Source organism: Papilio polytes, unplaced genomic scaffold, assembly GCF_000836215.1.
Source record: "Papilio polytes unplaced genomic scaffold, Ppol_1.0 DF823731.1, whole genome shotgun sequence".
NCBI classification, from domain to species: domain Eukaryota; kingdom Metazoa; phylum Arthropoda; class Insecta; order Lepidoptera; family Papilionidae; genus Papilio; species Papilio polytes.
Genome location: NW_013525473.1, coordinates 2498035 through 2521962, shown reverse-complemented (window position 1 = coordinate 2521962; position 23928 = coordinate 2498035). Strand labels below are relative to the sequence as shown.

Here is a 23928-nt window from a genome sequence, read left to right as displayed (position 1 = left end):
TTTTATTCTATTCATAGACTGCCAGTCATTAATATGAGTATAAAACTTTGTTCTCATGGTATATTGTACATTAAACAATAAAAAATAAGCGAAATAATTCATAAGTAATGTGCCTTATATCTCTCTTAATTAATACAGACTATTAATACGTTCTCAAGAGTCCAATTAATAACAAATAAATCCATTTAATATTCAGGACACATTGCGTAAAATCATTCCGGGCGACATTATGGCTGGATTCCATGATTGTTCATTAAAAGGCTTGTAAGCGAGTTCATTATGCAAATTTTGTGCTAAATAATAAAGTTTGTTCAGTGATTTCTGTGCCATTACACGTAACCGATGTGTTGTGAATTGAAATCTTCAGAGCATTAGCCTAATGTGTTTAATTGATGTAATTGGAGTATGGCAGATGTACGCTGTGGTCCTAATGGAGTGGATTGATTCATTAGAGATTAACGCCTTGGTATCAAAGTCACTAATGTTAGAATTTGAATTGATAATTTGTGTCTAAATATTAAAGGAAATTATTAAACTATGAAATTCATATACTATTTACTGAGACACTCAGTTATTTAATTATCACTAAGAGTCGTTTGAGTTACTCTTAAACTGATCTAAGTGACCTAGTCTTGAAGATGTATAAGTATAATTTTAATCAATAAAATGTACTGTTCTTAATTATTTTTTTTTAATTTCTTTGTCGTAGGTTCTCCATGTAATAGATCAAGTACTGCAACCTCTGCAGCCGCTTGGACCGATGTCAACGACAAATCCCGTCTACAATCCAAATGCCTATCAATTTTTAGAGCATTCCGATATATTCAATATCGGCCAGCACAGATTAAGGTAATAAACATTTGAACATCAATAGTTATTGAACAGGTTATAAAAATAAAACGTTAATTATTGTGATCATTGACGTGTTTTGTACAAGTACATATTGACATCTCTTTCATTGTATAAGAAAAAATTGAGATAACAATATAAGTCCGGGTGTTTGTTACAAGTCACGGTTACAATAAACGCAAAGTGCAACTTAACAGGCAATAAACTGCTCCACTAAAGAATGACCTTAATGATCAAATTTGATGGATTACTTTTTATATTTTTGGTTTCTGATCCTGCATTTATTTTGAAATAATAAACGACAATGCTGAAATTATACTTTTGCGTGTATTAATAACGTAAAAGAAACTTCGAGCGCTTTTTAAACTGAACATAAAATTTTCTTATCCAAAATAGTAGTAGACTTTCACTGTTTTTTACTATTAATATTACAATATCTTTTACAAAAAAACATAAGTATATTATTATAAAATTATCACGTTTCAATTATGACGACTCAAGTATTATTTGAAAATAATAATTTTTGTTTACGAAAAATCTGTACAAAAGACGTAGTCGTGTTTTAATCTTTTACCTTTCCGTAAAGATTACAGAAAACTCATTAAGCAACGTATTCCGCAGGTCTTTTCGGCAAAAAGTAAATCAACTTCAAAAGAAGGAAGTTTTCAACGCTGATGGGAGGCATACATTTTTTATACCAGTGGAAGAAGGATTTAAGGTATGAGATTTGAAATTGAATTACTTCCGGATTTTATTGAAATTTCATCTAACAAACGGTTGTAATTGGATTGTAATTAAACATTAAGATGAAAGAACATTTTTACTAACGATCATAACTTTGTTTTACTGAAGCTCACAAAAACATTAATCAATGCCTCTCAATGTAGATTTGGTACGGGAAATTTACAATAAAGATTCTCTTAGTGACCACTTAATGTCTACAATACATTTAAATTTTATCATAATAAAATTTGATATTTCATTACAGCCAACTGCCCGTTCAGATTTCATAGATGAGAAAGTGATAGACGGTCACGTTATACCACATCACGTTTTGTTCACTAAAGCGACACCAGAGAGCCAGGAGTTTGAGAGTTTGGCATTCAGTGACAACGTTAAAGTGATCATATCCTTTAGTGTTGCTGTTAATGGACAGGAAGAATTAAGTAAGTTATTAAAAAGAACAATAAAATAGTTAAAGGAAAGCGCCAATAGCCTAATGGTTTGGGGTATGGACTACCGATCTTGCGGTCGAGGGTTCGAATCCCGCCATTCGACTATTGTCGTGAACCATATCCTAGCACAAGCAATTAGCTTAGTTGGGATTGTTAAAGGAAATATTAGTAATTTAACAAAAATCTACTAATATTTTTACTAAAAAAAAACAACTTGGGGAAATTACGATTTGAATGACCCGCTTCTAAATCAGTTTAGGTGAGATGACCATACAAATCTACCAGTCTGTTGACGTAGTACGTTGTTACTAAAATGAACTGAGACAAATAAAACTTTAATAGTTAATGCTTCTTTTATCAATATTTTAATATTGTGTGTTTTTAACAGCTTATGTGAAGTCAAATACGGTTGCTGGTGATGCGAAACACACCAGAGGCGTTGTACTTGCTGATATCGTCAGAGCGAACATACCAGTTAAGAACGGCGTAGTACATCTAATTCAGAGGCCTTTGATGGTCGTTGATACCTCCGTTATTGATTTCCTGAAGGTAAGCATTGACATCTACGACCCACCACGAAAAGAGTAACATATCTTAATAAATATAACAATTTTCATTAGATGGGTCCTATTGTATGTTGCATGATTTTGTGTTAACAATTGAAATGTCCAATGATTTATTTGATTTGGTAAAGAAAATAAGAATTACTTTCAATAGGTCAGGTAAAATGGGTTTTCAAAGTTAAGATAATTATGGTCCTGGAATAAACACATACACTAAAACATGCACACTTTATATTGTATATCTATCTATCCTACTAACTTTTTTATTTGGAGTTTTGTTTTAAGTTGCTTTTTACATTATGCAATAAAATATGAACCAATTTTGTTGACGTTTTGTCGTTACTTTTCGCTACATTTATGTGGAAACCAGGCAATGAAGGTAACATGAATATGTTTGCTTTTTAATCAGGTTTTGTGAGTGTCTTTTTACTCTTTATTATTTCATTACTCCATGAGTACGGAATTTCATCGATACTTTGGCACGGTTTAATACATTTTATTACAATTCTAAGTTATAGCAGAACAGAAATTTGTGTATCTTTTTAGTAGTATTTTATTAATACATCATGTTTTCGCTCTTTTTTGATATATTTTTCAAATATTTTTAATATTATTTTATGTACACTGGACGCTGCAATACTTATTTGATTTCTGTATTTTTCTCCTTACTTTATTATTTTTATCTTAACATTTCACTAATGAGGTTTAAAGGTATGTATAGTTCTAATTGAACCTACAAATATTTTGTTTACCTACTCATTTTGTTTTATCTTTTTTATTTATTATTTTTTAACCGTAAAAGGTACAAAATCTGGTGGCATTGGAAGAGCAAGAGAGTACCATGAGTTCAGAACTAAATATAACGGTACATGAATTAGAAATTTTAGTACTGAATTATTTTATTTATAAATATATTATGTAAACAATATTTATCACTCTGTTTCATGTATTTATGCGTCCTCCCCGTGGATCCCGCATGACATTAACAACTTTAGGGTATTGTAAGTATTAATTCACGTAGCATGAACTTTCGTAGCATCCCCGCTAAAGCATTATAACTATACTAATGTTTTATTTAACATTTATAATTTATCGTTTTGTAGAATTAGTACTTTTAAATAAGGTAAGTATATGTATAATCAAATAATCAAAAGTCAAGTTTTAAATAATTTTCTATGGATACCATACGTATTGAAATTTGTTGTTATAAAACTTTTTGTAAGATCTTACTACGATTACGATTTGAGAATGTTAGATGGATGGATGGATAGATGAATGAAACTTTATTAGAAATTATCTATTAACTATAAGGGTTAACAGATTTCGATGAAAGCATTAAATAATTATTTTTTTAATTTCGTACGGATGAAGTCGCGGATAATGCGTCACAATGTGCTGCTTTTGTCTTTGGTGTTTTCACAGTGCATAATAGACTCACTATTTTTAGATCTACGAAACTAAATATCTTTATTAGGAACGTATCGCACAATTTATCGCTTTTTCAGTATCATGACAAGAGCTAACTTATTAATTGTGTTAGATAATGTACCAATTTATTAATATAAATAATGAATATGGTAACATAATTGCAGGAGAAGGAAGACGGTCCCCTTTGCAAGTTCTATGAGGTAATAATGGACTTGGGTGAAAACAATCAGTTCCTCAACGAGTTAACTGTGGCAAAGGATATAACTTTGTTCGCACCTTCTAACGAAGCTTGGAACGAGAATAGTGTTCAGAATATTATTAGGTAATTGAAATAAAGTTTTAATGTGGAATTCGACTGTGACATAGTCTGTCTCTGTTTTGTCAAAGCGAATGAACAGGACAACATGTAACTCAAGTTTCACGGCAGTAGAGTTCTACGGTTAGAGAGTCTTAATATGTAGATGACAAACTACTTTTATCTCTATCGTATTTATGATTTTGATACTAATTACTGTGTTTTTATTACAGAAACCACCAAAAACTAAGGGAAATATTAAAGTTGCATTTAGTGAGAGAAAGGCTACCACTAGATGCCATTATTCACAATAACATGAATCAGGTCTGTAAAAATTATTTACATTTTGTATTTCATAACATTGGCACAGTTTGTATTCTACTCTATAACTTATTTCGTGAATATTATTCAGACTGTTTATATTTATAAATTCAACGTTCGTATTTGATTTTAAACACTATATTAAAAAAAGGTATAATGATTTAAAAATGATTTTACGTAGGCATCTTAATAAGATATTTATTTGAATATTATTAAAATTCATCTATTCGATGTTTGTTTTACGTCGGCTGCCGCTATCGGAACAGCTTCCAGGATCTGTACGTTTATATTTATTTACAAATATCCAACTAAATGTATTAGATGAACGTATTTATGTGACTTTTGTTTCTTAGTTCAGTTATCAGTGTCGTTATAAAGGCATGAAGAAATGGTGTAACAACCCTTTTTATTTCCTTCGCTATAAGCATGCGATGATTTGTGCAAATAGAACTTATGTTAGAATATATACGTCTTTGTTTTTTATATAGCGAATAACAAGGATAACAATATTTTTATGTTAGACAATGTACAGGTTGATGCAAAATCCTGATTCAATGTTCTAATAGTCAAGAGTACGTGTGGCACATCATACGATATGTATTTTAGAGTCGAATAAAAGTTACAAGATTTAAAAACAAAGATTTCGAAATTCGCACGACAGAAACTTTTATTCAGCTTCAAAATACACACCATATGTATCACACGTAGATATTGAAGGCAAGACTTCAAAGTAATTTGGGCATCATCCTTTATAGTGGAAATATAGTACAAGAGTCTTATAAATGTATGTTTATAGATATACCAAGCACCGACCGCCGCTGCACGCAAGTATCTCTACTTTAATGTAGTGAACAGTAATTCGAATCAGACGCTAACTGTGGAGGGCGGTGGAGTGAACGCTACAGTCACGCAGCCCAACATTGCGGCAACTAATGGATTTGTACACATCATCGACAGAGTACTAGGTGTACCGTACACCACTGTGTTCGAGAAAATAAGAACTGACCCAATGCTCAAGTAAGTTGTTTTAGAATTGCAAACAATGTACCAGTAAAACAAGACTTTAATTTTCATACATTATATTAGACGACTTTATCATTAAAAAGGGATACTCTAAGTTCAATGTTTAACTTTTTATTTTATGTGTATATTAAAGTTAATATTTTTGTTGTACAGCGTAACGTATAACTTGGGAAAGCGGCAAATGTTTAATCATCAACTGAATGAAATGGAACATAGGTATACGTATTTTGTGCCGCGGGATCACGCCTGGCTGAAGTTCCAAATTAGGCACCCGTCTGCTTACAAGGCTTTGTTCAGGGAGGATTATGGTTATTACGTAAGTAGATAACAAAACAATTAACAATATAAGACAGTTGACGACTATAAAATACCACAAAAAGTTTTCTTTAAGATTGTGCCATTTTAATGCGAATGAACCTAATAAGTTATTAAATACTACCTTTCGCTCGCGACACCGTCCGCGTGGAATCAAAAAAAAACAAAAGTGGGTAGCCTATGTGTTCTTCTAAACTATCATCTACGTCTATACCAAATTTCATCAAAATCTGTTCAGCCGTTTAGACTACAAACTATAACAAACAGTATATCAGTAAGATTTCAATACTGTAAAGTGAGATTACCTTTATAATAGAATAATAATGTTTTAGACTAAACAAATTTTGGAAAGACATGTGATTAGAGCAGGAAGATCTTACACCGTGTCCGATTTGAAACTAATGGCGAACGAAACTCATCCCATTATCTTACCAACCACACGTGATCCTCTTAAACTACGAGTGAAGGAATCCGACAAAAGTAAGTGCCCCTTTAGAATGCCTTTATTCAAGGAAATGCAATTCAACTCATATGATGTCAACATCACTTAACATTAAAGCAAGGAGATTCTTATTGGCTGTTTTTCACAACTTGGTTTTCTCTAGGGAATGTTTATTTGTGATATCTGATATATGTAATGTATTAATGGTTAGAAATTATTTTCACAATTAAGGTTTTTTTTTTCGAATAAAAAACTATCATCGAATGTTTAAATCGTATTTTGTTTTTACCATTTTCATTTGTTTTCGTACTATTTTAACACAAACCAACGTCTAATTTCAGTTTTTCCTTTACGATTATTGATAAACATTTTTTCAATGACAATTTTCTCCCACAGACTATTACGTGGAATGGAACGGGCATTGGATTCACGTGTTCAGACCGGACGTGGAGTGCACTAACGGCATTATTCACGTAATAGACGAACCTTTTGTCTTGGAGAGCGACATACGACTCACAGGCAGTGCTGAAAAAACCCGCGTAGCGTACACATATTTCTTACTCTTCGTTTCCTATATGTTCGTTAAAATTTTAGGCAATTGAGTTAACGATTCCTTGTTAGTCCCGATTATTCTAAAAACAGTATTGTAATTTATTTTCTAACATTAAATAAATCAGTTATCTAAATCATAGAACAAAACATTCGTTTTAAAATCAAACAAAAATATCAACTTCAAATAATACAGGGATGCACTTATTTGGAATAGAATTAATTTTCTGATATCCGGCGTTTTTACATTTTTGAATTATACAATTTTATTATATGACTCGGTTTTATTAAACTTTTGAATGGTTACCAGTATATTACAATAAGGGATTGATATTAAAAAAAGGCGTTACTAACGAAGATTACAAGTACTTATCATATATAGATACTGCCATAAAATTGATCTACGTCGTAGCAATTCTAACATAATTATACAACTTTGAATATACATATAAATGTTTGAAATCGCTTATCGCTGATACTGTTCTCACTGTAGTATTTTAAACGAATTTGTAATAATTAAATTAGATAAAAAAATTTAATGTGGTTATAAAATTATAATGCGTATACACATTTAATAGATAATATTGGCCAAGTTATAGTAACAATTAATATAATTTATAATTAAATAATACTAGTTCCAATTACGATGTAATAGAATTAACAACTAAAAAACTAGAAGCAGAGCTGAACAACTTTTGACATATGATTAAAATTAATTGCAAATAACATATTTTATATTCTACCTAAATATGTGTCTGTAATAAGGGCTTTTATTCTTTTTTCGTTCAGTTTGTTATTTCTGCTTCGTTTTGTTTATTTTTCAAAATTTAATCATATTTCTTTAATATCATAAACGCGAAAGTTTGGATACATGGATGGTTGTTAGAGTTTGTAGCCTAAACGGATTTGGATGAAATTTGGTATAAACATGGAGGAAAGTCTGGAAAAACACATAGGCTACGCACTTTTGTTTTTATTATTCCAAGCGGTCGGAGTCACGGGCGTAAGCTAGTATGTCATAAAAGTTCTACTTTTATTTCTATATATAAAATGTAATTGGAACTTGTAATTTATTTATATCTCGTTTAAATATTTTCATCTATTCTTTACATACATTCCACGTTATATATATTTGAAATGTATTTAAAACTATTTATAAATGATTATCTATAATGTTGATTACGTAACGAGATTGTTTATTTATTTTTAAAACTTTAGTGATCGTCTATTTATATCGTTAACATCAATATTATATTGCCGTGGGTTTACACTGCAATTGGACTTGTATACATAGTGTCTCTTTCATTCGTTTTGACGGAATACAGATAAATACTATGTCATTACAGTCGAAACCCGCTGTTAAAAATTTTACAGAATAAAAATAATATTGACTTTCGTGAATTCATTTGATGTTTGTATATAAAATGCGTTCGAAACTGCAATTGTGACTATCAAATAGATTTATTAAAATTCTGTAAATAATTAACATAAGTTATTTTAAATGTTCTTAATCTGATTTTACAGAAATCATGAAACGTGGTTGAAATTCTCTCTTAACATTTAATTATAGTTAATTATTTAAAATGACACTATAATTTAATGTTGCTTTTTTAGGTATTTACTGTACTTTAACTTAACTTACTTAAAATATATTAAACGTCTACTATTTTTTTGTTACTAAAATATATTAATATTTATAAAAAGTGCAATAACATCTTACAGATTTTTGGATAATAGTAATATAGAGAAGAGCAACATTATTTTAATGTCACTTTCATAATTAAAATTTTAAATTCCTTTAAGTTCTTAAGTTAACAGTATCATCAGTTCGTATTAACATTTAGTTTAAGTACAAAATAAGTTAATAGAGGTGTGGATCAAACCAAAGTTAAATATTATTCAAGTATTATACTTAATTATGTCTTAATAAAGGACAATGTGAGGGAGCATTATCTGTCCCTTTCTTATTACTCGATTGTTGATAAGATCGTTTCATCTTTCAAGCGTTTCAATGTAGTATGTAATAATCATGACAATATAATTTATATGAAGTATTTAGATAAATCTTTCATAAAAGACGCTAATGTGTCAGCATTACTATAAAACTTCAATCTATTGTCAAATTACTTAAGATTTGTAAGGGAATATGTACCTATCCATCGTGTTTAATAAATAAAGAATTTATAAGTGTGTTTTTTTTCACAATCAACCTTTTTACATAGCACCTTAATTTTTAACATATCATAAATTTAAAAAGTATGTTAATGTGGGGTAAGCAATGATTAGACACGATCAGGGACTTATGTTTAAAAGATGTAAGACTAAAAATATTTAAAAAACATAAAAGAAAACAAATGCAGGCAATACACAAAAAAGCTTCGGATTGTAATTTTGCAGCTCATATTCCTGCAGGCGCTGTGCGGTGAGTACGAATTACATTAAATAATGATTATTTTTATAAACTTACAAATGTATCTTTATAACCAGCTCATTATATGTCCCCACGAAGGGGGCTTGGAACTAACCCTAAGTAACTAGTGAAATTCGAAAATCACATTGGTACTTGTCGGGATTCGTACCCAAACTCTGTAGATTACAGGACAAGTGCTAAAACTCCTGAGCTATGGACGCTGTAAGTGTATCGTCAACTACGAAAAAAACAACTATTAAAATTTGGGTTTTCATGTGATTTTATGTATGCGGGTACAAAAATATTGAACTCGGAAGATCTATTTTAGAAATATCTTACCCCTTGACATGTTACGTAAATATGAGTAAACCTGCAGGCGTATGTGTAGTTGATTCGCGAGCGTGATAGATAAATGTTTGTAGAAATAGTTTATCGTTAATCCCTATCGTTAAGTTTAATAACATAATTTCCGATATGATGATGAACTTTGATACACCGTTCGCAGATAACTCGAGGGTTACAGTAATCTATAACTCGTAGCTATCCATTTCACGCACTGTGTTATTGTATGTTTATTTTTATTTACGGATTAATTTTAACTGAAAAAAAAAATTAATAGCAAATTAGGACTAAAACTCAGAGTCTAGAGGTTTGAAATGCAGTTAGATTTTTTATCTTTAATATTTGAGTAGCTGATAAAACTGGACTTAGCAACAAAATGATCTTTAAAACTTATCTCTATCTGTGATACAGCGAAAAACTTTTTTTTATCTGTTTATTATGAACTTTACAATTTTTTTTATAAAAAAAGTATTTTCATCGTAGCTTGGCCTCACAATGGCGTGGTTTAATAAGCAGTTAATTACAACGCTGCGCTCTTCCTCCCGCGAACTCGTCAGATAAAAACTCATTATAAAAATGTCAGATAAGCCACGGACGCCTGACGAGAGCCTCCATTACTTTGTGTTCCTATTCATGCTATAGAACTTAGAAATTGATAAACTACAATGTCATTTTATAAGTAAATAATGACATATCGATGTTTTAATAATAACATATTGGTAACAACTATTGCAACCTTTCTGACTATTTTATTAACATTTTACTAAATTTAACGAGAAATTCAATTTAGTTGTACGCAACATCTTCCGAGCAAATAAAATGCTATTGAAATGTCTAACGAGTTTTTGTGATGTAACTAAACTACAACAAAGGCAAAATATTACATTATCTTTATGTTGGCACCAAAACTCTCCCGAGTTAATGTACAAACTTTTCAGCATAAGAGCATTTATTTTGTATCTCGTATACACTAGGAAATATATTCGTAAAATAGGTGAAGTAAAGGTTGTTCGTTGTAAATTACCACTTAGAGAATGTTTTTAACTAATTTTACAGTTTAAAAACCTTATGATTCAGTTTATCGTATAAAAAACAAAAATAAACATTTATGATAAAAATAAAAAACCATAAAATGTCACACGTTGTTTAATTATTTTTCTATTGTACATTATACTTCAATATAAATATCATAATGTGTACTATTTTACTTTAATTAATAACAAAATACTAAGCGCAAGCCACGCATGTACTGTCTAAATCACAGCGGCACACTTTAAAGGGAAGATTTCCATCAAATGCTTTGTTGTAGTCCCACAAAACTGTCACAGTGCCGCTTACTGAAGGCTCATTTGATTCATTTACGAACTCAAAAGATTCACAATAAACTGTATCAACTAGTAAAGTTGCAATTACAACATTCTCTTTTCCATTGACATTTATTTTACATTTCCAGGGAGTAAAGGCCATGTATAAATAAATCTGTGTTATTTTCACAGATACTTTTTGCCGCTTTCCACTCTTTATTATTAACTCTTGTGTTTCTGCTACTCTTGGACAGAATGTGTCTCCCGACATAAGAGCTGACACGGTCTTCGGATAAATAACATTGTCATTACCACAAGATTGTTTTGTACACCGACTTTTAGTGACACACCATGTGCAAAAACTTTTTCTCAAACAACCAGCGCAAGAAGTTATCGAATTACATTGATCTTCGTTTGATAAACAATAAGGCAAAAATATTAAAAATAATAATAAACATGTTTTAATTTGAATCACATGAGTCTTCATATTTATTAATCTGGAACATAAGAAAATTAGATACAAAAGTTATAAATGACATTGTAAAAGATATTTTTAATATACATTTAACACAGCTTACCTATTCTAAGGTTCAAAGTCAACTGAAAGGAGATGCAAATAATCGTATTTAAAATATTCCCTATACACATGTTAGTATCATTTATAATTGACACACGCATTTCTTGAACTAACGATAATAAGGTTACAAGTATTTATAACACATTGTAATAATTTTCTAAACATAAATAAAGGTATAAACGTTTAACGCATTACTTCTCATATATGGTTAAATCAAATCAGTTCTTTACATTAGGAATGATTTATTAATTCTTACATTATTAAGTTAATTTTATTACCAAACTAGCTTTCGCCCGCGACTCCATCCGCGTGGATTAAAAGAAACAAAAGTGAGTAGCCTATGTGTTCTTCCAGGCTATCCTCTACATCAACACAAAATTTCATCGAAATCCGTTCAGCCGTTTAGGATATAAACTCTAACAAACATCCATCCATCCATCTAAACTTTAATATTTATAATGAAGTATGAAGTATGATGTCTAAATAACAGTAATTAGTAACATACGTCAGTTTGAACATTTTTAATGATTCAATAATGAGAAAAAATCCCCTGAAAATAATTAAATCGTAGTGAAATTTGATACTCGTGTATTCTGTTACATATAGTTAATATCAGAGTTATTAAGAAGGAATGAATGTTCCCAGCATTTGATTCGTAAATAATAATGAGAAAAAGTCCTCGCGAGCGTCACATGGCTTGTTCATTACATTGGCAAATCGAAATTCTTTTTCAATTCCGCGCAGTTTTTTGCGAGTTGTTCGACAATATGAAAATATTGAAAGCGACAAGAAATATTGCGCAATAAAAATTAAAAAAGCTTTTACGACCGTAGTGTAGGGGAATGAGTGGCTACACTAATATAGCATTATTTGCATGTGAATTAATTTTTATACACACATTTATTGAGATTGCTGCAAATATTTTAACGCGGCTTATGCTTACGTCTATGCCAATAGCGAGCTTATTTATTAAAAAAACACGATATTTCATATTGCATTTCATAAAATAGAATACTACAAAGGAGATTCCTTTTCAAAGAAAACTCGTCCGGCAATCAAAGTTATTTCAAAGTCTGCAGATTCCGAGAACATTTATAAACACAAATGCATTCTAAATATTCCATTCAGGTATTTTTCTTTCTACATTTTTATGACACCACTTGAAAACATTGAATGTTATTTTTTTAATGAGAATCCTTTAAAAGGGAAATTAAAAAACGTATCCTAAAAACACATAACTCCTCTAAAGAGGAAGACTTAAAGATCAAATAGAATAGATAAAAATGAATTAAACACGACTGTCCTTTTTTCTAACATAATTTTAATACTAAAAACCCACAAGTCGTTATCATCGTCAAAATAGTACGGATTTTTTTTTTATTAAAAATGTTAGTAGATCTTTGTTAACTTACTAAGTTTTCCTTTAACCATTCCGACTAAGCTCTGGGCTTGTGCTAGTTCACGACGGTAGTCGAATGGCGGGATTCGAACCCTCGATCGCACGATCGGTAGTCCGTACCCCAAACCATTAGACTATTAGCGCTTGATTTTGACTATGTGCTAAACGGAAATTTAAAATAATTGAATATTTATCACAATTAAATCCGACAGTTGAATAGTAGTGACAATGGAAAGCAGCCGACAAATCAAATTGAAGGAGATAATAATCGAGATTACAGATGGATTCTCGCAGTATAAATTAAGACGGGACATCTCGCAGCTGTTTCCATTGTTGGCAGCACTAAATTATACGTATACAAATATACAGCTATGCATATATTAACAAAAACATGCAAATTATCTATTACTTGATGTTGCTCGAGACTATGTCCGCGTGAAATTAAAAAATATAGCGCGTAATGGTGAAAGAATTTTTAAAATTGGCCCAGTAGTGTTTGCATGAATGAAATACATACAAAAATCCAAAAATACAATTTTTTCACTTTATAATATAAGTATCGATGTAGATATGTATTGTTTAAAATTAATAAAAATGTAGGATTTGTATTCTAAAATAAATATGTATATAACATTATAAGAATATTGTTTATAAAGCTTTCTAACGGAAAATATGCGTTATATCACAAATGAATCAATATCAATTATGATATAACGCATATTTTCCTATCACAAAACCTATTTTATTTTCCCTTCATATCATTACAGAAATTAGAAATCGTAAGTATTTCTACAATTTTCCCTTATAACGCCATCTATAATTTTATATTAGTGGAAATTGCGACGTTTTAAACCATTTTTATTGGCAACTCGTTTATATAGGTTTTGAATAATTGAATTAACATAAAATACTAATAACTTAAGTGTTTACTGAGCAATGCTTACGTCTTTAATAGCTTATTGAGTACGTATTACATCAGGTCAATGACCTTCTACTCTCTTATAACAAAATGGAGTAAAATTAATATACGTGGTGCATACACGGAGCGTAATGAGGCGTTCATTTTACTGCAATGCTAATGTACCGGATAATGTTTTCACCCTTAACTAAAAGACTTGGAATAATGTGAAGGACCCAATTTGTACGATGGTTATTCATAATTTCGCAAAAAATATATTTTTAAACTTTTCCAAAGCAATCGAATAAATGCAATGACTGAATTCCCATACAGGGTTTTTGAGTAATTTGTTGACACAAGTTATAAGTTTACAATAAGGATTATTTGATGACCGTCCCTCACTATATGGTAACTTTTTTTAAATAAATTATTTATTACATTATATTACATCTAATACATGGAGTATTTGGCAATGAGCTTCTAAGAATCGAGATTAGAATAATACTAGCCTACTTTTAAAACCATTAAGCAACAATGAAAATTATTACCTAATCGTAGTTCGTCTCTGGCAGAGTAACAGTAAATTAAAACAACAAAAACTTATAGATAATTTAACTTGCGACAATATGCACGATCGCAAATTTAGAAATTATAAATCAAAAATAGACAATTTTATCTATTACTTAGATAAAAATAAAACAGCAGATTTATAAACAATAAGGGTGCATTTATTCGAAGTTACAATGCACCCTCATTGTAATTGCTTCGAACAAATGTTTGCAAATAAACATGGTACATCATAACAATAAGATGTTATCTTTGTCGAGATACGAATTGCATTTTGCGGTGTGTATTACCCAAACTACCCATTTGTGTCGTATCATTTACAAGAGTAAAATTACTTTAACCATCCTAATTCTATCATTGTATTACATCGCTGTTAAATATTAAATTATATTTAAAACGTACGTTTACGTATATACGATTAGAATAAGAGGCCATTGCTTGGGTTTCGTGGGTCTTGGTCAGTAGAATATTCATTGAAACTCTTCTTATATTCAATATTATATTTGTTAGAATAGCCACAACGTACATGTTAGTGTCGTCACACGATTACAGTAGACCGGTTAACCAAAGACAAGAACATAGAATAATATTGACACAGACAATATATAACAGCCATTTCCACTACATAGACAGAAAAATTAACTGCTTAAATTGGAACGTGTTTTTAATTTTAACTTTTGTTACACTGCATAATGTTTAAATTAAAAAGATACACTTTCGAATGAACATTAGGTCAACGTTTCACTTGAATACAGTTTGCGAACAGATAAATATTGTTCACAGTTCGTTTTCAGAATATCTTTTCCGTATTTTATCTTCGAATACATTCACTACAATATTTCCGCACCGATAAAACCTACGTTAGACTCTTCATATCTTTTTTGTATGAAGTGTTGTAGATTTTTTTATATCGTATCTATTAAAACTCATAATCTCTATCAAACACATATAAAAAATGGACGAGCTTCCGTGCTAAAAATTTACGCATTAAAATATTTCTTAGAAAAAGTTGGAAAACGGAAGGATTAGTTTTAAAAAACATTTAAGAGGAATTTGTATTTGTTTGAAAAATAAAAAAAATCAAAATGTCTAACAATCTTAACAACTTGATACAAGTGCTAAAATGCTTGAAATGTTACGTTCAATATAAAGAAAATTAATTCAAATACAAGTTCAACAAGGATAAATCTCTTTAGTAAATGTGGATTTCTGAGTATCAATTGTTTTCGTATTCTTTCTTATTAAATTTCCCTCCTTTATAGTTCCCTCTGATAGGCGACGCTCCATTTACTCTGGATATGAATCGATATCGGCGTTTGTAGAACTCACTCCCAGTTCACTTGCCATAAAAATAGTATTGCATCTCTTAAATAGGGACATAAAATTTTATTTGTCAATAAACATTTTTGTCTGCTTACTATGTAATGCACGCTTTCACGGCTCGTTAGATATTGAGACAGACAGGAATAAAAACTAAACCCATTATTCACCTTTTTTATTAAGATTTGTTAAAATTAAAAGCGTTAAATAACGTTTAATATTTTCATTAATCAAGACGAAGGAAGAACAAGAAGACGAAAAATTAAAAATGTAACTTTATTTTAGCTACAGTGAATACGCACCTTTACAGTGTTCCTTCATTAGGATATGCACCTATTGTTACGAGGAACAAATGTGGGAGAGCGTTGCACTCTTCTAAATAAAACGACAGCACTTACTGAGCCATCGGTATTGTATCCTTAGTCGGTTGCCGCTTTTCTATCACCACTAATATTTTAACGTATTGAAATTAAAAACGATGAAAGAAGGGCCCGATAAGAAGACCTTTCCTTGTGCATTATCGAGTGTTTTAGGTAAAATTATTTAAATGAGATAGAGTTTAAAAAAACGTATATTCCACTTATCTCACCATGTCAACAGCTGGCATTTCACAACCGAGCGTTTTCGCATAACTTCATGCCTCGCTCAGCCGCGTTATGGAACGGTCTGACCTCGGCGGTATGACCAAACAGTACGATTTAGGGACCTTCAATAAGCAAGCCTGTAATTTCCCCAAAGGCCGGCAACGCGTCTGTAGTTCCTCTTGTGTTGCGGATGTCTGGGCGTCGTTGACCACCTCTGTGTTCTTTGTTCTGTGTTTGCCCCCTTCTCTTATAAAAAAATAAATTTCACTCTCATTTCCCTCCGCCCCTAATTTCTTCTAAAATTTTGTCGTTATTCATCAAATATTACACGCTTGAATGTAACATGTATTTACGTAACAATGCCTTGTAAAACTATTTACCTGGTTTATCATTTATCTGATATCACGCAAAACTCAGTTGCCATGCCTTTTTATCCATTAATATTTGTCAAGCTTTAAAATGAGCAAATCTAACGATCATAAAAGTAAGAGAAAGCATACAGAGTGTATGCAAAGACGTTCATAAAACAATGATGTTTCTAAAACAAGGAATTTGATAGTAAAATAACAAGATTTCTTGTAGAAAGTAGACAGTAGTAACACATCTGTATCTCTACGCTGAAACACGTTTTTTTACGTGTTTTCTTTAACCTAATTTTCTCAACAAAACGAGAAGCGATTTGCATATTCATACATCGCGTTATCCTGTGAAATTGTATTCCTGCAGCAAGCAGGACGTGCGTGAAATTGTTTAAGCTCGTTTTGAAATAAGATTAACTTTAATGTTTGTATTTATACAGCGATTAAATATATAACTGCAACAAAAATTACGTTGTTTGATTGTGTATAAGGAATTCACATTTTCACTTTACCAATTTATATCTGGAATCACGATTTTAATTCCAACAATTGCAGATCATATTTGCATCAAATCGATAGCAACATAATTAATTTGAGTTGAAAAATGTACAACTTTTTAAAAGTCAGATATTTAAGAAAATATTCCTTAGAAGACACCTAAATCAACAACAATTGTCATGAAAAATATTAACTTAATGTCTATTGTTAACCTAATTAGGTTTAAATTTTGGCATTTTCTCTAGCCACATACTAAAACTTGGCAGATTGCCAATTAAGGCTACGGGGTTTACTTGCAAACTTCTTTGCTCATTTTAACACAAGTTTTGGCAGCTTCTCTCTTGTAACATGCGCAGCGCTAGACGATAACACAGAAACTACAAAATAAATTGTATATTTTGCATGAAAGGAAGTTATTCTTGCAGACAAGAATGAAAAACTTTTCATTTGTAACTAATTTATTAATATGAGATCTACTTCAAATAAAAACTCCATTAACATATCAAATTATAATTTTAATTTAAGGTAATATTTTATGAGATGGTTGATAAAGTTGAAAAACTAAAAAATCCTACTAAACGGGTGATAATATTCTAGAAAGAATTTTCATTACTCTTCGCAAGCTTGACGAATGTTATGAAACTAATTTAACTTTGATTCGTACATTTAATATAAAATTAGATAGAAGAAAATTCATTTGCCTACTTAAGTAAAACGTAGCAATGGTTTGTGGTTCTACAAATTCGTTAACTTACTGATTCAATATTTAAATCATTCCATTCAATGATATGTAAAATATCACTGAATTAAAAAAATACTTAAATATGTGTATTTTTGCGGCTATTCCGCTGTTAACTCCCGTGCAAAATAACAATGCGCCATCAAATTACATTGTTTCCTTGCATTGTTCGCTGAACTTAATTTTCATTCGTATATTTGTATTTGTTACATATACATTGCGTATTGTTTTCAGTGTTTTAATTGAAATAATTTGTAGCACAATTAAAGCCTTTGATATTTAAAAAATATTCAAACATTTTCATAGGTTGCCACATTTATTTGGATTTTCACTGCTTAGTACCATAAAAAATATCAAAAACATCAAATTAAACACCTCGAAATTATTTGGTATCTTGTAGTTTTCTTATTGTATAGGATAGTTTAATACTTGCTAAACACAAGTTTTCAAACTGCTACCTATTGATAACAGGACAACTTGACATCTTGTTTATTCCCTTATGAATAAAGTTGTGGGCATTATCCTCGGCTAAATAGGTTCGGTGACTTTTTGTTTAAACCTATCCAAATAGTATACTGTTAGAACGATTACGAATGTAATATGTAGTAAGTAAAATGCAATAGTTAAACTAGAAATGTATACTACAAGCTTTCGCCCGCGATTCCGTCCCCGTGGAATTAAAAAAATAAAAGTGAGTTGCCTATCTGTTCTTCCAAACTATCTTCTACATCTATATCAAATTTAGGCTACAAACTCTCACAAACATCCATCCATCCAAACTTTCGCATTTGTAATATTAGTATGATTTTCGTTGTTAATACAGCAAGATTTTCCTTAATATTCTCTGTACTTATTTTACTCAGATACTTGGATAAAAGTTTTCTATGTATTGTCACATAAAAGTAAATTTCATATAAGTATTGCTTTAACGCCGTTTTCCGTAATTGAAGCCATTTTCTCTTTAAAATCAATTTCGAATAAAACATTTTCCGGTTAGATGCTATAAATAAGAACCTGCGGTAACACATAAAAGTGATTTACAAAGGATGTTAAACGAAAGAAAAAACTACACGGGACGTTTCATAAAGTAGCGTAATTTTTTTTTTTAATAAATTGATTACGCTTTTTATAGATACTAATTGAAAGTCATTAACAATGTGTAGGTACTCGTAGTAAATCAAATAAAGTTTACGATATTCAAATATTTCAGATCTTTTACTAGTATAGTATACATTAATAATAAATAAATATCTTTATTGAAATACTAGCTAACAGTCGCGGGAAAAAAATAAGAAGCCTATGGGTTCTTCCAGACTATCCTGTACATCTATGCCGAATTTCATCGAGATCCGTGCAGCAGTTTAGGCTACTAACAACCATCCATCCATCTATCTATTTTATTTCTTGTTTATGGGTCTACGTCTGCGGATTGGGCCAGTCTCCATCCATCAATCCATCATACTTTCGCATTTATAATGTTAGTAAGATTAGGGAACTGTAATATGACATTCCATATGACTTAAAGTATGAATATAAGAAGTATCACTGTCAGATATAAAAGCCAAAAATCTTATAAAAATAAAATATAAGGGGATTGTGATAAATCTGCGAGCATTATCCTTTACATTCCAAATTTATTGGGAATCGACGTTGGCACTAACGCTTTCAGGTTGTTGATATTTATTGCTTCATTTGAATACTTTAGCAATAATGGAAATGAGGTACTTTCTTACATTTTTTTATCTTGGAAGAAACAGTAATCTTGTTAAATAGGTTATTGAAAGCAATTATCCAAAGATTGCTATCAATGCGAATGAAAATCTTACGAGAACTTGGAATGTACGAACATTCCACACAACGAAATAAAAAAGGTTCATTTTATCCGCCTTTAGATCACGTATAATAATAATAACAAAATCTGCCTACCTAAGGATAAATTATGGTAGGTAAACTTTTACGCAGCATGATGACATGGATGCCTTACAATAACTCTATGTAAGTTAATTTATATTATTTCTTACATATTTTTGTTCAAAATTATTTCACCACATTTTCACGTAGATAAAAGAGAAATGTATTAGTACGCCGAGTTAACAATACAACCTAATTTTGCTCGTATAACTAAACTAATTCATATTTGATCCGCCACGTAATATTTGCGTCGCGCTAGGAATTACGTTTTGTAATTACTTGTATGTGGTCAGTTTAATTTTGTAAGTATTTCGAATCTAATTAATATGTACATGACGATTTTACAGAACAAGTAAATATGCAAAATGCAATTTTAATAAACACTTTATTTTTAAATTATTCACTTACACATACGAAAAATCATTTATTATACATCGATCATAAGTCATCACTTTTATTATTCAACCATACATATTTATAGAATAAAGCAGACAGTGATCCACCGAGTAATGGTCCAACCCAATAGATCCAATGCGCGGCCCATACACCCGTCCAAACCGCTGGACCTAGGGATCTAGCTGGGTTCATACTGGCACCCGTCAGCGGGCCTCCAGCTATCGATAATCCAGCAACCGTAAATCCAAATTTCAAAGCGACCGACTCAAGTGATTTATTTTTTGGGTCCCATATAGCGCAATTAAGGAAGTTCAACGCCGCCGTCAGTACTACTTCGACTGCCAACGCTTGATACACTGTGAGTTCCGAAATATGTTGTGTTGTGCAAATTCCACCAGTTATCAAATTGACTGGAGACAAAGCCATCAATACTCTATACCCAATTATGGAACCCGCACATTGAGCTATCGCATAGGCTATACCCAGTCCTATTGATATTTTACCCCAGAGCACAGCCGCTAAGGTAACAGAAGGGTTCATATGTGCTCCTGAGATATGTGCAAATGCTTGGATATTGAATAGAACCACAAATCCAAAGCCAAGTGGCGCGTATAATGGTGGTTGGTACGCAAGTCCTTGAATCGGCACACATGATAAACATCCGAGTAAAACTAAAAGTAACGTTGATATAAATTCTGCTAAAACAACCCTCCAAGTTTCACAAAATTTGATGAACAGTTTATTGTCAGATAATTTCTGGCTGCACTTAACTGATACGCTTTCAAATACGATCACTAAATGGTTAGCCGATGTAACTGCCATCACAATACACCTTTGTCAACAAATTTAATTAGTCACCTTACACTGTATATTTTGTACACGAAAATGTTTACCGCTGCAATACTTAATTAGTCATTAAATTGTTTTTATTTTAACCTTGTGTGCTTCCAATATGATGCTTAACATCTCACTCACAGTAAAATCTGAGTTTTGTTACACTATTTTTACAACTACGCTAGCATTAATAAAGTGTAGCTATGGATTAACAATTTAAACTCTTAAATTATAACTTTATCATCATTTTTATAGTACCAATTTGTTTTATAACTTGTGGAATTTAGTAAAAAATACCACGGAATAGATTTAACGGCGTTTCAGCTTGAAGTACAAAGCTGACAATGACAGAAATTATAGCAGAGAGTACGCAAAGAGCAAAAATTATAGATTAAAAAACCATAAATTAATAAATAACATAATTTAGGACCAAATAGATTCAAAAAATGTACTCGTATTCTCGTAAAGGCAGCATGGTTTACACTTCACTTGAGACATTTTTTTCATAATCATCATTAACACTATGTTTTTTTTTTACTTCCGATGGGGTCCTAGTACCTGCTGCTATTGCTGAAGTAGCAACCTTAGTACCTAGGATACATATAAATAAACTACCTATTCAAAGTCAGTCAATATCCTATTCAAAAAGTACATAGTTTGACTTTCGTGCATCTATTAACTCTGGCAGCTAAGACCATTACTTCTTTGCAGTAGGCTAAGAATGGATTCCTAATTTGGGCGTTCTGCATGATTACCTCAATGCTATGACCTGTAATAGCAGTATCAATCCTGTACTCACAGTCGTAACGTTGTTTACTGAATCTGGGGCAGATTGTGAGTATACAACAAACTGTCTCCTCGCTTGTACCATCGCAGACGCAAAAAGGGTCAAGGCAATGCCAAATCTATGCAAAATGTGTTAGTACACGTCAGTACAAAGACACGAGGTGTACTAAACTTGATAACTAACTTATTACCTTTGAAAGAAAATACCGGTTAAAAATTTTGTTCACTATGTCCAGTCTATGTATTATTTAAATGTCTTTGTTTAGGACAATTATTTACTTTTCAACAAAACTTATATCACAAAGCCTCCGCATTCCGTTTTATCTTAGTTTTATAACTCAACAGATTAAATATTACATAAGCTTACAAAAGCAAATATAGTTATGCTGCAGACAAATTACAATTCTTCTTTTTATTTACATTTGTCAGATGAGCGTAATATGACAAGATTTCTAATATAATGACTAAAGTGTGTTATTTAAATTCAATTGTGTGTTCTCTTATCAAAAAATTGGAAAAATCGATTTTCACGAAGCAAATGCCAAAAAATCGTACACCTAAAAATTACTTTCCGAGTGGCAATTTCAATCGATATAGGCTGCGGGGAAACTGCATTTTCAAATTAGATTTTTCGCTTCACCTGTTCTATGTTTCCTTCCGCCGCAGGAAATCAAGTTAGAGGTTTTCACGGAACTGCAATTTAAATTTTGCCGTACACTTTGACTGCATTTTTTAAATACACGAAATTGAAATATCTATTCTCTATTTTTTCGATTTTTTTTTGTCTCAAAACATTGTTCATCTATTCCAAAAACGTCTATTCAACGAACGTAAATCTATGTTCAACTTGGAATTTTTTTCTAGTTTCCAAGTTTCACAACACAAATAAGTATCGACGGTAAAGTTGGCAAGAAGCTGTAATGAACATTTAAAGTTTTTCTGTACCAGTAACCTATAAAAATGTCCACTATGAATTCATAACTACGAAGCAAATAAAATTGTCTTAAGACAGTTTGGCATATTTTATTGATAAATTCATAAAAATAAGTCCGGTACTCTTCATCGAAATCATTTGAATAAATGTATGATATAGCCTTAAATTGCGGAAACACCAATGGATACGGTTGTTGTTTATTGATTTTCAATATTTTTATATTGATGCTCGTGGAAAGCAATGTGACATATTTGCCATTAAACTAAGCATGCACTAGAGAGCATACTTTTGTAAACAAGGGGATAATTTAGTATAAAGTGGTACTTACCTACTCGATGCCCGGCTCACCGCCTGTAGGCGCCTAAACACTGTCGGTGTCAATTGAGACAAATCTAGTTTTTCTTTCAAACGTGAAATTAAAATCCAAACCGATAAAAATGACACGGCCGTTGTGTCTTTCGCTATGTCGGACAAGCAACCACTTTTGTAACTGACCCGCTAGGTTACTTGCGCACGACTCGTTCGCCCGCACTCCTCTCCGTAGGCTCGTTTCCGAACGATCCGAAGATGAATTCGAATCTACCCTCAAGTGGGCAAGTTAAAATGCGGTTACCTATAATAATCACCAAATTTAAATTGTATGTTCGCTACCGAATGTGACGAACCCGTATGATCTGTATTGAACACATTGCAAATTATGAAAACAAAACTGTTTGTAAACTTGTTAATGATTAAACACATAATTTCCCCTGTTAGCGCGCGATTTTCTGGGAAATAATGTCGGCTAAATTACTAGTCGGCATCCGTTACCCTCGATATACATCCGGTGACAGGGGAGGGAACTGCTGTGATTAATGTTTAACTAACGCGGAGGTATGTCATTTCCTTTTAGCAGATGTTGTGGTACATTTAATTGTATAAAAATATATCAATAAATTAAAAATACTAATACGATTTTAGAGAATATATCATTTACTATTAAACTAATTGCCAGCATAGAGCATTTTATATCCGTTTGTACACAAATATAGCACTGTTTTAATCAATGTTTGTTGTTGGATTTATAAGACAAATGATACATTTCATACAATACAAATTAGTAAAAATTTA

General features: G+C 31.2%; 2 protein-coding genes across 3 annotated transcripts in view; one reads left to right on the top strand and one right to left on the bottom strand.

Annotated features, from left to right (window-relative positions):
* Positions 1–7808, top strand: part of LOC106103741 (fasciclin-1) — a 29386-nt gene extending 21578 nt beyond the window's left edge. Inside the window, exons 4-14 of one of the 2 annotated variants that reach the window (XM_013283594.1) lie at positions 710–849; positions 1471–1567; positions 1838–2015; positions 2413–2573; positions 3583–3588; positions 4180–4337; positions 4544–4634; positions 5428–5648; positions 5808–5970; positions 6302–6449; positions 6808–7808. In XM_013283594.1, coding sequence (XP_013139048.1) covers positions 710–849; positions 1471–1567; positions 1838–2015; positions 2413–2573; positions 3583–3588; positions 4180–4337; positions 4544–4634; positions 5428–5648; positions 5808–5970; positions 6302–6449; positions 6808–7013 — 1569 coding nt within the window. In that variant the 3' untranslated portion in view covers positions 7014–7808. The remainder of the gene's footprint in view (positions 1–709; positions 850–1470; positions 1568–1837; positions 2016–2412; positions 2574–3582; positions 3589–4179; positions 4338–4543; positions 4635–5427; positions 5649–5807; positions 5971–6301; positions 6450–6807) is intronic. The other variant, XM_013283595.1, reaches the window with a different exon arrangement.
* A 12469-nt stretch (positions 7809–20277) lies between these two features.
* LOC106103581 (aquaporin-4-like) lies at positions 20278–21376 on the bottom strand. Its single transcript, XM_013283363.1, has one exon. The coding sequence runs from the start codon at positions 21084–21086 to the stop codon at positions 20307–20309; it is 780 nt and encodes a 259-aa protein (XP_013138817.1). The 5' UTR covers positions 21087–21376; the 3' UTR covers positions 20278–20306.
* Positions 21377–23928: the final 2552 nt, after the last annotated feature.